General features: G+C 49.0%; 1 protein-coding gene and 1 pseudogene across 2 annotated transcripts in view; one reads left to right on the top strand and one right to left on the bottom strand.

Annotated features, from left to right (window-relative positions):
* CES2 (carboxylesterase 2) overlaps positions 1-11,679 on the top strand; it is a 13,482-nt gene extending 1,803 nt beyond the window's left edge. Inside the window, exons 2-12 of one of the 2 annotated variants that reach the window (XM_010851078.1) lie at positions 5,273-5,477; positions 6,423-6,558; positions 7,205-7,338; positions 7,424-7,682; positions 8,133-8,231; positions 8,538-8,678; positions 8,794-8,874; positions 9,110-9,254; positions 9,688-9,813; positions 10,747-10,819; positions 11,235-11,679. In XM_010851078.1, the coding sequence (XP_010849380.1) occupies positions 5,273-5,477; positions 6,423-6,558; positions 7,205-7,338; positions 7,424-7,682; positions 8,133-8,231; positions 8,538-8,678; positions 8,794-8,874; positions 9,110-9,254; positions 9,688-9,813; positions 10,747-10,819; positions 11,235-11,421 (1,586 nt within the window). In that variant the 3' untranslated portion in view covers positions 11,422-11,679. The remainder of the gene's footprint in view (positions 1-5,272; positions 5,478-6,422; positions 6,559-7,204; positions 7,339-7,423; positions 7,683-8,132; positions 8,232-8,537; positions 8,679-8,793; positions 8,875-9,109; positions 9,255-9,687; positions 9,814-10,746; positions 10,820-11,234) is intronic. The other variant, XM_010851079.1, reaches the window with a different exon arrangement.
* On the bottom strand, positions 3,943-5,261 carry LOC104996723 (annotated as a pseudogene).
* Positions 11,680-15,720: the final 4,041 nt, after the last annotated feature.

Below are 15,720 nucleotides of genomic sequence, written 5' to 3'. Positions count from 1 at the left end.
GAAGGGGATGGGGGTGGGGGTGGGAGAGCGGGTACTGGCGTCCGGGAGGTGGGAGCCTCTGGAGCGCTACAGTAACAGAACCGTGATCCCACGCATCTCTGCGTCCCCAGAGGCGAGAAAAAGTCTGGCCTGCCCCAGGTCTAGCTACGCTGAGGGGCAAACGGGCTCTAGGGTGTGAGACGCAGCCGGGCGGGGTGGGAAGTTATTTGGAACATTTCCCTTCTAAGTGTTCGTGGTGGAGCTGGAGCTGATCGGTGATAGCATCAACAATAATAATAACCTTCCTGCCACCGTTTGGCTCTGAGCGTTGCAACCTTGGCCAGAGGGACGTCCTGACAGCCTCTGAATCTCTCTCCACGGAGTTGTAGGCAAGGTTACTGGCTCAGGCTACAGAGGCCCCCATCCCCAGCAGCTACATCTAGCAGAAGAGACTGCCACATCCTCTTCACCCCATGCACCCACCCGAGGTGAGGGTATGCCTTAGCCTTCAGGGCAAAGGTAATAGCTCTTTGTGCCAGCCCTTATCAGTAGCTTTTACTGATAAGTAGCTTAGGCTATGTGGGCACAGTACCCGAGCACAGCCCCAGCTCCTGTACCTGCTCTTGAACCCTGCTGCTGCTGCTGCTAAGTCGCTTCAGTCGTGTCGGACTCTGTGCGACCCCATAGACGGCAGCCCACCAGGCTCCCTCGTCCCTGGGATTCTCCAGGCAAGAACACCGGAGTGGGTTGCCATTTCCTTCTCCAATGCAGGAAAGTGAAAAGTGAGAGGGAAGTCGCTCAGTCGTGTCCGACTCCCAGCAACCCCATGGACTGCAGCCCACCAGGCTCCTCCATCCATGGGACTTTCCAGGCAAGAGCACTGGAGTGGGATGCCGTTGCCTTCTCCGGCTCTTGAACCCTATGATCATGTAATTCAGAGGTTCTCTGCCTGTGACACTTGACTATCTTGTCCCCTCCCAGTCCAATCTGCCCAGGAAGGGTCCACACACTCATGACTCCCCCGTGGCCCACCCCACTGGGCTTCCACCCTGACCCCTTGCTGACCAGACTCTAGGAGGTCCCCGGAATCTTCCAGCACCACAATCTGCTAAGCTTGGCTGAGGCCTCTTTTTAAACATGTTGCTGTGTTGGATTGGACCCACTTTCAGAGCAGAAGAATTGATAAGTACAGGTGATGGGTCTGTCCCTCTCCTGTTCTACCAAGTCCTAGCTTTTTGACAGGGACCATCTAGATCTCCAGGGCTTTCCACACACTGCCCAGGAGTTCACCCAAGAATGGGTGTGTGCATGCATCCTTGGTTTTCACCTAAATGGTCACCCATTGCCTCCCTTTCTGGTCCCGGCTTTTCCACTTCCTGACCCCAGGAGTGACTTCCACACCCCATCGTGGTAGAACTTCTTCATCCTGTTTAATGAAAGGCCTTCTCTTCAAGAAGTAAGCATCCTCAATGTAACCAGCCTCTGATCAGGAACATTTTAGCAGGTTTTGTCCTTTGCTATAACAAACAACCAGCATTAGAGGCTGGTGGAGGCAGTGAATTACATGGATAGACATTCCATCCCACCAGGAACTAGAGAGCAGCATGTTCCTTGGGAGAATGGTGGGCCTTCTGACTTGAAAAGGCATTGCTCGATTACCCTCTGTGGAGCGTGAGAATAGCTGCTGACTCTGGCCTCACCCACACTATGTGCCATCAAACATGTTAATCCGTGTAAATCTAATAGGTATAGGGTAGTACAGTCACGTGAGGCTGTTTTATGTTTTCTTTCTTTTAAAAAAAATGAACACTTTTTATTATGAAACCAGGCTCAGATCTGCCAAATTCTGCAGACAGAACCTGAGCATGCAGGAGGAAAGGCACCAAGGAGGTGGGAACCGGTGGAGATAGCACCAGAGGAATTGGGAGCCTGATTGGATACCTCCCTGCACCCTGAGGCACAGAGAGGGTCAGGACTGCCTGAGGTCACATAGCACTGCAGGGCTCCCCATCTGAGGTAGGGAGAATAATATAGCAGACTCAGTATGCCTTCAACAGTTATCAAGACCTGGGCACCTTAGTTTTGTTTGGATTATCGCCTCTCCTTTGCACTATTATTTGAAGCAAATCCCAGACATCACATCACTTGTAAATTTTTTTAATCATGTCCTACTAAAATAAAAGGTGTATATCTCTCATAATTTCTTAATGTAATCAAACATCTAGTCAAACATTGTTTTTTCATGTTATCTCATGATATTTATGACATTTTTTAAAACCACGATTTATATAAGATTCATACTTTAAGAACTGGTAGCTGTGCTTCTTTTTTTAATAGCAAATTTAAGATATAATTCACATAGCATTTAATATGGTTTGTAGGGACTTCCCTGGTGGCCAGTGACTAAGACTCCATGATCCCAATGCAGGGGGCACATGTTTGATCCCTGGGCAGGGAACTAGGGACTTCCCTGGTAGCTCATCTGGTGAAGAATCTGCCTGCAATGCAGGAGACCCTGGTTTGATTCCTGGGTCAAGAAATTCCCCAGGAGCGTGGATAGACTACCCAATCCAGTATGTTTGGGCTTTTCTGGTGGCTCAGATGGTAAAGAATCTGCCCTCGATGAGGGACACCTGGGTTCGATCCTTGGGTTGGGAAGATCCCCTGAGGGAGAGCATGGCAACCGACTCCGTATTCTTGCCTGGAGAATCCCCATGGATAGAGGAACCTGGTGGGCTACGGTCCATGGGGTCGCAGAGTTGGACACAACTGAGCAACTAAGCACAGCACAGCACGGGGAGCTAAATCCCACATGCCATAACTAAAAAAGATCCCACATGCCACAACTAAGACCCAGCACAGCCAAAGAAATAAAATAAATAAACACACATTTTAATATGGTTTTTAGTATATTTATGGAGTTTACCACATTGATTTCCCTTTGCCCCAACATTTTCTCTCTATGAATATCCCAATTGTGATTTTGTATAAATTGAATCATCCAATATGTGGTGCTTTAGAACTAGCTTTTTTCACTTAGCATATTTTCAAGGTTCATCTGTGTTGTAGAATGTTTGGTAATTCTTTTTATTGCTGAATAATATATTCTATTGTGTAGATATTGTACATTTTATCAATCCATTTATCAGTTGATGGACATTTGGATTCTTTCCACTTTTTGGCTATTATAAATAATCCTGCTATGAACATCCATACCCAAGTTTTTGTGTGGACATGTTTCCAATTCTCTTGAGTTTATACCTAGGAGTGGAATTGCTGGGTCATTTGGTAACTCTATGTTTAACTTTTTGAAGAACTACAGGATGTTTTCCAAAGCACTTGCACCATTTTCCTTTCCCACTGGCAATGTACGAAGGTTCCAGTTTTTCCACATCCTTTCCAACATTTATTATTGCCTGTCTTTTTGAAGTATTTCGTGAAGCTCAATCTTCAGATTCCTTCTCTGCCTCGCTTCTGTTTTCCTTGTGATTTTGTTGTTGTGTTGAAGAAACTAGTTTATTCTGGAGAGGATCCCAGAGTTGGGATTTGGGTTATTTTTGTTTGTTTTCTTGAAGTATAGTTGATTTATAATGTTAAGTTAGTTTCAGGTGTACAGTAAAGTGGTTCAGTGATAAATGTATTCATATTCTTTTCCCTTATAGATTATTATGAGATATTGAGTAGAGTTCCCTGTGCTGTATAAGGGCTCTAGGCCCTTGTTGGTTATTTTATATATAGTAGTGTGTATATTGGCGAAGGCAATGGCAACCCACTCCAGTACTCTTGCCTGGAAAATCCCATGGATGGAGGAACCTGGCAGGCTGCAGTCCATGGGGTCGCACAGAGTCGGACATGACTGAAGTGAATTAGCAGCAGCAGCAGCAGCAGTGCATATATGTTAATCCCAAACTCCTAATTTATTCCTCCCCCCTTTTTCCTTTTGGTAACCATAAATTTGTTTTCTGTGTCCCTAAATCTGTTTCTGTTTTGTTCATTTGTATCATTTTTTAAATTCTACATATAACAGAGTTTGGATTTTGCTGGTATGGTGTCTTTTAACTGTTTCTCTGCCCCCTGTGTGCCTGTAAATTTGTATTTATATTCTAGAGTCTCGATCAAATTCAGATTTTACGTTTTGCTTTGTTTTGTTTAGGGTCAAGACTGCTTCATATGCAGTACAATGGACTTCCAATAGAAAACATACAATGTCTGATTGTCTTGCTTTCTGTGACAAAATAAGTTGCTGACATCACATTCAGGTTTCAGTATGCGTTTCTCTTAGCATGATTGAGACAAATATCTCCTCATTTGTGTAAAAGCTATTTATTGGTATTCCTCATTCTATCTGAACATGCACTTTCACCATTTCATGTTCTTTTGCCAAATGTACGTTGCTGTCATCTTTCTTATTTATAGAATTTTTTATCTATTAGGAATTTCAGCTCCCCAACTGTTAGGTGACTTTCTTTCTTTTTTTAAATTTTTAAACTTTTATTTTCAAAGAGCTAGTATTGTTTCTGCATAAGGTAGATGTGCTGGACGATCCATTTAAGTAAGTCCAGTTAGTCCAACTTAACGACGCTGATGTCCTTCGCATACTGGTGGAAACGCTGGCGGCACATTTTGAGGCCGTATTTTTGGATCAGACCATGGTGGTTTGAGCAGACCCAGCAAGAGCGAGAACTATGGCCGAATTTTCTCTGATGGATCCAATAGAGCTGCTAGTGGCCCATGTTGCTTTCTTGGCTGCAATGAGGCAAAGGTGTTAGGTGACTCTTAATCTCTTCCTGGTTGCCAGATCCCTTTAGCAGGGCGGGCTGTGCTTTCTAATGTTCTAGACACAGCTGCCCTTTCCTCTGTAGTTCTCCTCATAACATCACTCTTTATTTGGGGAATACTTTATGTCATTCTTGCCACCTGGAATGTGAGATCCTTAAGGACAAGAATCTTGTCTGTCTGATTCCTACAGTTCTCCTGCTGCTCCTAGGCCTGCACACAGTGAGTGGAAGGGACACTCTCACCCCCATCAAGCTCATATGGCTATTTGAGGCTCCTGGGGCTAAACCATGATGCCAAGCCCCAGAGAGGTACACTGAGCCTGATGGAAAAGGCTGGAGCAGTAAAGGCAGTGGGGGCAGGGCAGAATTACAGGCAGGGAGTCTGTAAAGCAAGTATTGGTAGATCAGTGTCCCTTGAGCTGAGCTGAGGACAGGAAGGAGGTGAAAACATCAACAGTCTGGGAGGGCAGCTGAATGGGGAGACCCAACCCTGATGTCCATCTCTCTGCCCACAGGCCAGGACTCTACCCACCCTGTCCGAACCACACACACAGGGAAGGTACAGGGGAGCCTTGTCTACGTGAATAATGCTGATGTGGGGGTCCACACCTTCTTGGGAATTCCCTTTGCCAAGCCACCTGTAGGGCCGCTGCGATTTGCACCCCCGGAGCCCCCAGAATCTTGGAGTGGTGTAAAGGATGGGACTTCCCAGCCAGCCAAGTAAGCAGGAGGTCCGGGAACTTTAGGCCCTGGTACAGAGGGTACTCTTGAGCTCTGGGCCAGGTTGCAGTTGTTATTTCATCTAAGCCACAGCCAGTTTTCCTTCTGAGTTTGATGGATATTCGAATGCATTTTTCCGATAAGCATGCTGAAGCTTGAAAGAGCAAAGTAACTTTCCCAGACTGAGGACTTAGCACTCAAAAGAGCATTAGATCTACATGCTGAAGGGACAAGCAGAGACATGTAACTCCCTAAGTTTTAATCATACCAAGTGATCTCTGACACCAGAGAAAGTGGCTCTGAAAGAGGTTTGACCCTTGTAGGAGCTCCTGATTCTAGCAGCTCATACTGTAGATTCCCAAGGAGTGGCAGACCTGAGTCTTCACAGTCACTGTGCCAACCAACAGGGCCAGGTGCCACAACTGCAACCTGGCCCAGAGCTCAAGGAATTGACCAAGGAATGTGTGAATGTTCTTGCAGCTGGAAACTTTGAGGGAGAGATGAGGTTTTCTGAGAGATTGACTTGAGGTTTTTAAAGGACATTGCACTGCTCTTCTCTTGAGAAATTAAGCCATTCATTTTGGCAGCACATGTGTACGGGCTACTCCCCTGTCCCAGGTGTGTGTGAGTACAGGGATATGGTGGTGAATGTCAACACAGGCAACCAACAGTTCTCATAGAGGCCCTCAAGAGTCAAGATTTCTCAGCCTCAGGAGGATAGTATCCAAGGCCCTCATAAACTTGAGGCTTCCCTGGAAGATGGGGCTCCATTCCAGCTTTCCCAGAGTCTGTGGACTGTAACCTGGTGCAAAGGTCCTTTAAGGAGGGATCACATGTAAGTGGGGCATCAGAGAAAGTTGGACCAAGTAGCTGGGAGTAAATCGGGGCCCAGAATCTGGTTACAGCTACTGCACAGCCCCAGGACTAACTGCCTGCCACCACCAGGTGTCCGCAGGACGCCGACGGCATGAAAAGCATGAAACTATGGAATGTGACCCTGCCTTCTACCTCCATGTCTGAAGATTGTCTGTACCTCAACATCCACACACCTGCCTATTCCCATGAGGGCTCCAATCTCCCTGTGAGTGCCAGGACATAACTGGGTGAGGGGTGGGGGGATGTTTCTTCTGCAAGAAGATTGAAAAGGACAAGATCAGCTTGAGCCCCACTGCACGTGGACCCTGTTAAGACACAGTGCTTCTTACCCAGCGTGGATGGCCGACCCTTCGGCACAGGGTCACAAAACCCTGGCTGCTCTCAGAGGTCAGAAACTGTGTCCCTAGGAGGGACCGTGGACTCACCCAACCAACTCATACCCAGGACCCAGTCAGGTACCTAGGTGCCTAAGGCCTGCACTTTGAGGTGGCCAGAGACCCCAGTCTTGGATTATCCATTGGGCCAGTGAGAATGGAGTACTCTTTTAATTAATGTGCATGCATGTAAGGTGATCAGAGAAACACTCCTTTTCTTTCCACCTCAGAGGGTTCTGGGGGAAATGGGGCCAGGCTCTGGTAAGTGGGACAGGCCTTACATGTGGGAGGTGGGTTTTCCTGATAGAACGTGGGTCACCTTCAGTCCAGGTAATGAAGACACTACTGTGTCTTGCTAGAGTTCTGTCCATGTGGTTAGGTGAGCAGAGTCAAAGTGGTGGTTAGTTTAGGTAGCAGCCCTGGTGGGGTTTAGGGCCAGGTGGGAGCCACATGGTAACTATACCTCGGATTCCCCAGGTGATGGTGTGGATCCATGGTGGCGGGCTTGTCCTGGGCATGGCGTCCATGTATGACGGCTCTGCACTGGCAGCCTTTGGAGACGTGGTGGTGGTGGTTATCCAGTACCGCCTGGGTTTGCTGGGCTTCTTCAGGTGAGTCTGGGGTTGGGCTGGGCTGGGCAACGAGGACTGATGGAGCTAGGACAGCCCCATGACCCTCATCCTTGCCACCTCTCAGCACTGGAGACAAGCACGCAACTGGCAACTGGGGCTACCTGGATCAAGTGGCCGCACTGCGCTGGGTCCAGCAGAATATCGCCTACTTTGGAGGCGACCCTGGCCGTGTCACAATTTTTGGCGAGTCTGCGGGTGGCCTAAGCGTGTCTTTGCATGTCATATCCCCCATGTCCCAAGGACTCTTCCATGGCGCCATCATGGAGAGTGGCGTGGCCCTGCTGCCTGGCCTCACCATCAACTCATCTGACAAGGTCGCCAAAGTAAGTGCCCTCACCCGTGGAAAGCCCAGACCTGCTCCCTGCATTTCTTAGCCCTCAGCCCATTATGCTGTCTGTTAAGTGGAGATAACAGGGACTCCCCTGCCATCAGAGGACCTTGGGAACAGCCATCTACCTGGGGATTGTTCAGGGGTCAGAATTCACAGGACTCTGTCAGCTCAGAGGCTGAGTGTGTTCCGTGGCCCATAGAACTTCTGCCCTGGGACCCCCATCAGAGGCAGGACCATCTAGGAAAGTGGGATGGCACCCACCACCGCCCCCCCAGCTGAGTCCTCTGAGCAACAGGGAGGTTGGGACAATTTCAACCCTGTAGAAATCCATTCACAATACTCTGTGAGATTTGGGGGTACACCTGCCTGCACCTGGGGCATTGGGCATACCTCTCTCCCCTACCTGGAAGGATGAGCCGACCACTGCCTGATCTCTTCACAGGTGGTAGCCAACCTGTCTGCCTGTGGCCAGGTTGACTCAGAGGCCCTGGTGGACTGCCTGCGGCACAAGAATGAAGAGGAGGTTCTGGCCATCAACAAGGTTTGGCTGAATGGATGTGGCTTTGAAGGGAGGGGCAATCAGGTGTGCGGCAGGCAAGCCTGGGTACCCTTCACTGTCACGGGCAAGTTTTTCTAGCTCCACACTGTGGTGTCCTTATAGCCCTCTTACAGGAGCCTCCTGTAAGCCTCCCTTACAGGAGATGAGGTGCGAATTGAGACCAGGCCATGTTGAGGCAGATGTAGGACCTTCTGGGGTGGGTGTGAGCATCCTGGGATGAACCAGGAAGGGGTGCATGATGTCTGTGGCATCAGAAAGTGTCTGCGACCTGACCTTGAGGATCCTTAGCTCGTCAAGATCATCCCCGGCGTGGTGGATGGGATCTTCCTGCCCAAGCACCCCCTGGAGCTGCTGGCCTCTGACGACTTTCAACCTGTCCCCAGCATCATTGGTGTCAACAATGATGAGTATGGTTGGATCATCCCCTTGGTGAGGCCCACTCCCAAGCCTCCAGGTGCCTGGGAGCCCATCCAATGGGAAGTCCTCAGGGCTTCATAGTTCTGGGCCCATCCTATTTCCAACTTGAGTCTCTCCCACCACCCAGAGCATGAACAATTCTGACACTAGGAGGGAAATAAGCAGAGAGTCCGTGAGGAATGCCTTGCAGGAATTGTCAACAATGACGGTGAGGTTCTTGTGGACCTGCCCTCATGGGAAGGGGTTCCTTTCCTATCCCAAGGCACGGGGAACCCATCACCCAGATATCCTGTCTATGCAATACCTGCCCCCACCCCCACCAGAGCTTGGTCCCTGTCCTCAGTTCCCAATCCCAACCCAGAATCCATCTCCCACCTCTGCCCCTGCTGCCTCCCGGCCCCTGCCAGCCTGCCTAACCTGACTCCCTCATCCACCTGGGGCAGACTATGCCTCCTGAGTTTGGTGAGCTGTTGATGGAGGAGTACATAGAGGACAGTGAAGACCACCAGACCCTCCAAAACCAGCTCCATGAGATTATGGGGGACTACCTTTTTGTGATCCCTGCACTCCAAGTAGCAATGTTTCATCGTAAGTACATCTGTAACTAAAGCCAGACTGGCAGGGGGGCAGCTTGGAGCTGCAGGTGTCAGGGGAGGTCTACCAGTGTCCAGGTCCCCACCCATATATATTTATTGGGCCCCAGGTGCCAGGCACTTGAGATCCTTCATCTCGGTAAATCCTCATGGCTAGTCTAAGAGACAGATATTTATCCCATTTTACAGAAGAGGAAAAGAGTTCAGTGACCTTCAGTGACTTGCCCAAGACCACACCCTAGGAAGTTCCAAGGCCACGATTTGAACCCAGGCCCTTCCCACTGCCGTTGCTCCAGCCTGGGATTCCCTCACCCCATTGTCCAGATTCCAACCATCTTTGGACCTAGCTATGTCATCACCATGGATCATGCAGGAAGGCTCCCAGTGAGGGGCCGCCATGTCATGGCCCATCTGCCCTACCTCCCCAGGTTCCCACGCCCCCGTCTACTTCTACGAGTTCCAACATCAGTCCAGCTTCTTCAAGGATGTCAGGCCGAGCTCTGTGAGGGCGGACCATGGAGATGAGGTTCTCTTCCTCTTCAGGAATGAGCTAAGTGAGTCATCCTGGGTGGGGCTCCTTGTTCCCAGGATGTGGGGTGCTCGCTGAGACCCTGGGTGAGGGCAATCATGAGAAAACTAAGGCTCTGAGAGAGGACGGGATCAGGTGTCCAAGATCTGACAGATGGAAAGACTGAGCTCCAGGGACTTCTCTGATGGTCCAGTGGTTAAGACTCTACACTCCTGATGCAGGGGGCACAGGTTCAATCCCTGGCTGGGAAACTACGGTCCCGCATGCTGCAGGTACAAAAAAGAAAAGGAAATTTTAAAAAAGAAGACGAAGAAGAAAAGGAAAGGGAAAAAAAAACTGAGCTTGGAGTCCAGGACTCTTCAGACCAGAACCTATACTCCATCTCTCCCCACCCTGATTTTAGGTGTCTGGCATGGGTGCAGAGAACATATTTCAAAGGCATTTTTCTCTCTCTCTCTCTCTTTTTTTTTTTCCCTTCCTCCCTACCCTTCTTTTTCCTATTTATTTATTTATTTTTTAAAATCACTCAGTCATATCCAACTCTTTGTGACCCCACGGACTATACAGTCCATGGAATTCTCCAGGCCGGAATACTGGAGTGGGTAGCTGTTCCCTTCTCCAGGGGATCTTCCCAACCCCAGGTATTGAATCCAGGTCTCCCTCATTGCAGATGAATTCTTTACCAGCTGAGCCACCAGGGAAGCCCTCCTATTTATTTTTCAAATCTCTTCCAGTGTCAGAAGAAGAGAGCCTTCTAGGTCAGGGTTGAACCCAGTGTCGGGTCAGCCAGAGGCCCGGATGAATATATGGGGCTTGGGCAAGGACAGGGCCTGGGGATCAGGCAGAGCTGAAGGCTGGGGATGACAGGGCAGAGCCTGGGATGGTGGGGAAATGGGGGAATGACCCACGTGCCGGACTGAACTGCCCTGACCTGGACCCTTGTCTTCTTGCTCTGTAGTCCAATTCACGGAGGAGGAGGAGCTGCTGAGCAGGAAGATGATCAAGTATTGGGCCAACTTTGCTCGAAATCAGTGAGATGTCACACCCCTACTTTAACCCCATGGTGGGGAGGGCAGGGCCTGGAATCCATCTGGGGCTCCCCTCATCTGTCTACGGTGACTCATGAGTGTATGTGTCCTTCATTGCATGGCCCCCTCCCCAGCTCCAAGATCCTCTTGGACACTCTTTCCATCTCTGGGTGACCTGGATGGTGGGGGGAGGGGTGGTGACAGTGCTGTTACCTACAGAACCTCCCTCTGTCAGGAAGGAACAAAGGCTGCCCTGCCTCCTGTAGAACTGATGCTCTAGTGGGAGGTGGTTTCTCTCTTTCCTACTTCTAGAAACCTCCCCTCTCATTCCCCAAGCCCTGTTTGGTTGCCTTGCCTGACCTGTCAGGGTGCTTGGATCTGAGCTTGGTAGGACTCAGAGTGACCCTCATGTCTACAGGAACCCCAATGGTGAGGGTCTGCCCCACTGGCCGATGTTCGACCAGGAGGACCAATACATGCAGCTGAACACGCAGCCTGCAGTGGGCCGGGCCCTGAAGGCCCACAGGCTCCAGTTCTGGATGAATACCCTACCCCAGAAGACACAGGAGCTAATGGAGACCAAGGAGAAGCACACAGAACTATAGTTTCCTGCATCTGGGGGTGGGGGGTTGGGGGCTTGAGTATAGGTGGGGCTCTGCCAGATGTGCCCACACATGCCCAGTGAGGAGCCAGCAGTTTTTTCTTTCATTCACACAGCCATTCATTCATTCATTGATTCTTCTACCCATCTATCCTCCCGGAAACCTTGAAGAACCAACTGTCTGATGTTCCCAAGCCTGCCACGGGTCCTCTCTTCTCAGACACAATCAATAAACCTTCCCAGGAAGCTGCGTGAGCAAACACTAATGGAAGTTTACTTTCTTTAGCACTCCACTGGACCCTGAGCCCCGTCTTCCCTTCCTTACTTCCACTGCCTCCCCAGCCTCTCTCTCCTCTACCTCTGAAGGAAGGTGCTTGGGGAACCTTGCACACCTGGCTCTCAGCAAGGCCCCCATGCTCTCCGTCTGTAAATGGCCAATCAGAAACCTGGACACTAGAATCCTGGGAGTGTAGGATCTCAGCCCCGCCCTCCACCCAGGCTACCCATTACTCAGAATGTCGATGTCCCTATCCCCACCCATTGTCTTCCTAGACTAAGTGCCATCTATTGTTGACCTTTAAACAAACTTCTCTTTCACTTAGTGTCCCACAGAGGTGATTGACCCTTTTTTTTGTAGGAAGCAGAATTGGGCTTGTCCATGGGCTGCTGGAGCCTGGGCCAGCTGCACAGTGGCCAGGAGAACTGGGCGGGTTCCTCAGTCACTGTCTCCTGAACCTGTCTTTATCTTCAGTGATTCTGCAGACATTGTAGGGCCCAGACTTTACATGATCGCAGCACATCCATGAAGAGGTTTATCTGTGAGATATTTCCTGGAAGCAGGATTGAGGGATCAGAAGATCTAGGATGTTAGGAGAAGAGACTTGTCTGTTGGCTCCCAATGGCCTCTTCATCCAGGGAGGTCTCCTTTGCTTTTTAGAATCCCCCTTGCTACTGCCGACCCCCACCTCCAACCATCTCCTCTGCTGAGCATTCCCCAACTCACTGTGGGCATTGACATGATTCATTTTCCTATGGACCTCATTCTCCCTAAACTTTTAATTCCTTTTCACCATCTCTTCCCACCCGCATCCCACCCCACCAAAACCCTATCTTATATTTCATCTCAATATGCAAAAGCACCAATTATGTTCATTCTGCCTCTTTGTTCCACCAAAGCACTTTCTTTATATCAATAAGAGGTTGTATCCCTCTTCTCATAGATCCAGGACTCCCTACCTCTGACCCTCTGAGTACCTGGTTTCCCAGGAGAAATGTCCCCCTTCTTTCTACCCACTGTCTTCAGCCCAATCAGAGCCCCCTGAAGTTGGGCTTGAAGGATGGAGATTCACGCATTGCCCACTATAGACACCAGGTGGCACACAAGTACACCCTTGAGCTTGAGATGACCAACTCTGGATGAGAAAGGAGACTTCTTTCTAAAGAACACTTTCTTTTGTTTTGTTTTGTTTTTTCTTTCTTTTTTTTCTTTTGTTGTTCTTGTTAGTTCATCGCTAAGTCTTGTTCGACTCTTTGCGACCCCATGGACTGTAGCCTGCCAGGCTCCTCTGTCCATGGGATTTCCCAGGCAAGAATACTGGAGTGGGTTGCCATTTCCTTCTCCAGGGGATCTTCCCAACCTAGGGATTGAACCCACACCTCCTGCATTGGCAGGTGGATTCTTTACCACTGAGCCACTAGGGAAGCCCGTTCTCATGAACACTGTCTGGTTCTAATGCTTCCCCAGCATCCTGAAAGCATCTGTTGGCATGCATGCTTCTGTTTTTCAGTCCTGCTATGCACAGTATACTTCCCAAAAGTGGACTCCCAGGACTAGTTTTAGGTAAACTGATTTTTTGAACAGCTTTATTGTGGAATAATTCACATACACATTCACCCATTTTAGGTGTGAAATGGGTGTACAGTTTTATAAATTTGGATAAATGTATAAGACGTACAACCACCATCACATCAAGTTTTAGGATGCATCCATTGCTCAGAAAAGTTCCTTTGTGCACCCTGGCACTGCCCCGAACCTGATTCCACACAACTACTAACTTGCTTTCTGTTGCTATAGTTTGCCTTTTTTAAAGCTTCATATAAATTGATTTTTTTTTACCAGCTTCTGTCTCTTAGCATAATGTTTTTGAGATTCAACCAGTAGTTTTTCTCTTTTCTTGCTGAAGAAGACTCCATATATGACACGCCACATTTTACCCATTCATCCACTGACGGACATTTGAGTGATTTCTCCTTTTTCCCAGGTGGTGCTAGTGGTAAAGAACCCACCCGCCAATGCAGGAGACATGAGACATGGGTTCCATCCCTGGGTCAGGAAGATCCCCTGGAGAAGGAAATGGAAACCCAGTCCAGTATTCTTGCCTGAAGAATCCCATGGACAGAACAGCCTGGTGGACTACAGTCCATGGGGTCCCAAAGAGTCGGACATGACTGAAGCGACTGAGCATTTTTAGGCTATTTTCAACAAAGTCGCTATGAACATTTTCAGACAAGTCCCTGGACATGTGCTTTCATTTCATAAATAGTAAATTGCTAGGGCTTCCCAGGTGGCAGGAGCAATAAAGAACCCACCTGTCACTGCAGGAGACATAAGAGACACAGGTTCAATCCCTAGAGGACAGCATGGTAACCCACTCCCATATTCTTGCCTGGAGAATCCCATGGAAAGAGGAGCCTGGAAGGCTATAGTCTGGTCCATAGGGTTGCAGAGTTGGACACAACTGAAGCAACTTAGCACACATGCAAATAGCTAACAGTGGATTCACTGAGTCATATGGAAAGTGTGTGCTTAACTTTGAAAGAAAATGTCAAACTGCCTTCCAACTTGACTATGCCATTTTTGCATACTCATTAGCCATATATGTGAGTTCCAATTACTCCAGATTCTCACCAGCACCTCGTCTTATCAGTCTTTTACATTTGATTAATTTAATGGATGTGTAGTGGTATCTCATTGTGGCTGGTTACCTCCCTCCATCACCCACCTTCCTCTTTCTCAGTCTCTCTCTCATGAGCCCTTGCATGTACCTGGGATTCTGAGAGAGGGAATGGCCCCACCAGGGAAATTTCCAAAGAGGATTCAGGAAGCTGCCCTGGTTGTTTCTGGCAGGAGAGAAATTTGGTCCTCAGGCTCTCCAAATTGAGGTGTGAGCTGGAACTCCAGGAGAGGATCTGGCTTCCAGTCCAGCCATGACCTTCACCCAGTCCCTCAATGAACAGCACATTCAGCTGTTCAAATTAGCAAATATTTGCCAGTGCATTGTACTCTCCACCCATCCCCCCACCTCTCACTCCCAGCCAGTCATGTTCCTGACACTGGGGCCCATGGGGTGGGGGTCTCCCAAGCCAGCAGAGAGCCGGACATCCTGTTCTGACACAAGAACAGGCTCCCCTTGCTTCTGGTTTCATACCTCATGTTTTCGCGCTGTAACCTCACTTGGCTCCTTTTATCATCACTGTTTAATGGAAGACAAAACTAGGCCTGGAACTGTGAAGTAACTTGTACCAGGTCACACAGCTGACACGTGGCAGAGCCAGGATCTCAGGGCAGGAGGGCTGGCTCTGAAATCACGTTGCTTCAGATTTGAAGTCACGTTGCTTCAGATTTGAAGTCACGTTGATTTGAGTTGCTACAAGGAGTCTTCCTGCCCCATTTCCTCCATCATCCCTGCCCAGGAGTCTCAGGCCCAGTGGAGGGTAGTGCCCTGCCTCCACTGCTGCCACGTGAGGCTACTTCCAGAGAGTCAGCCTACCTGAGAGTTATCCCCAGCATACACCCTGGGGATCCTCAGCCCACAGGCCCCTCAGCAGGGCTGCTCGGGCCCAAGGCATCATCCAACCACCATGAAAAAGAGCTTGTCTGTTTTTCAAAACATTAAACACAGAACTACTACCAGCAGTTCCATTCCCAGCTCTACAGCCAAGAGAAACGAAAACATAGGACCGCACAGGAACTCATAAACAAATGTTTACAACAGTGTAATTCATAAGAGTCAAAAGGAGGAAACAACCCAAATGCCCTTCAATGAATGAATGGGTAGAAAAAATGTTGCTGCACCCACAGTGAAATATTATTTGACCATAAAAAGTAAGTACTGATATGTGCTACACCCTAGATGAAACTCCAAAACATCATGCTGAGGGAGAGAATCCAGATACTAAATGTCACATATCATATGATTGCTTTAATGTGATACATCCAGAATAGGTAAATCTATGGAGTCAGAGAGCAGATTAATGGTTATCGGCTCCTCAGGGGATGGGGTTATTGGCATGGAAGGTGAGG

Source organism: Bison bison, unplaced genomic scaffold, assembly GCF_000754665.1.
Source record: "Bison bison bison isolate TAMUID 2011002044 unplaced genomic scaffold, Bison_UMD1.0 scf7180017864297, whole genome shotgun sequence".
Classification (NCBI taxonomy): domain Eukaryota; kingdom Metazoa; phylum Chordata; class Mammalia; order Artiodactyla; family Bovidae; genus Bison; species Bison bison.
The sequence above is the reverse complement of the archived record's forward strand: the minus strand, read 5'-3'. Positions and strand labels throughout refer to the sequence as shown.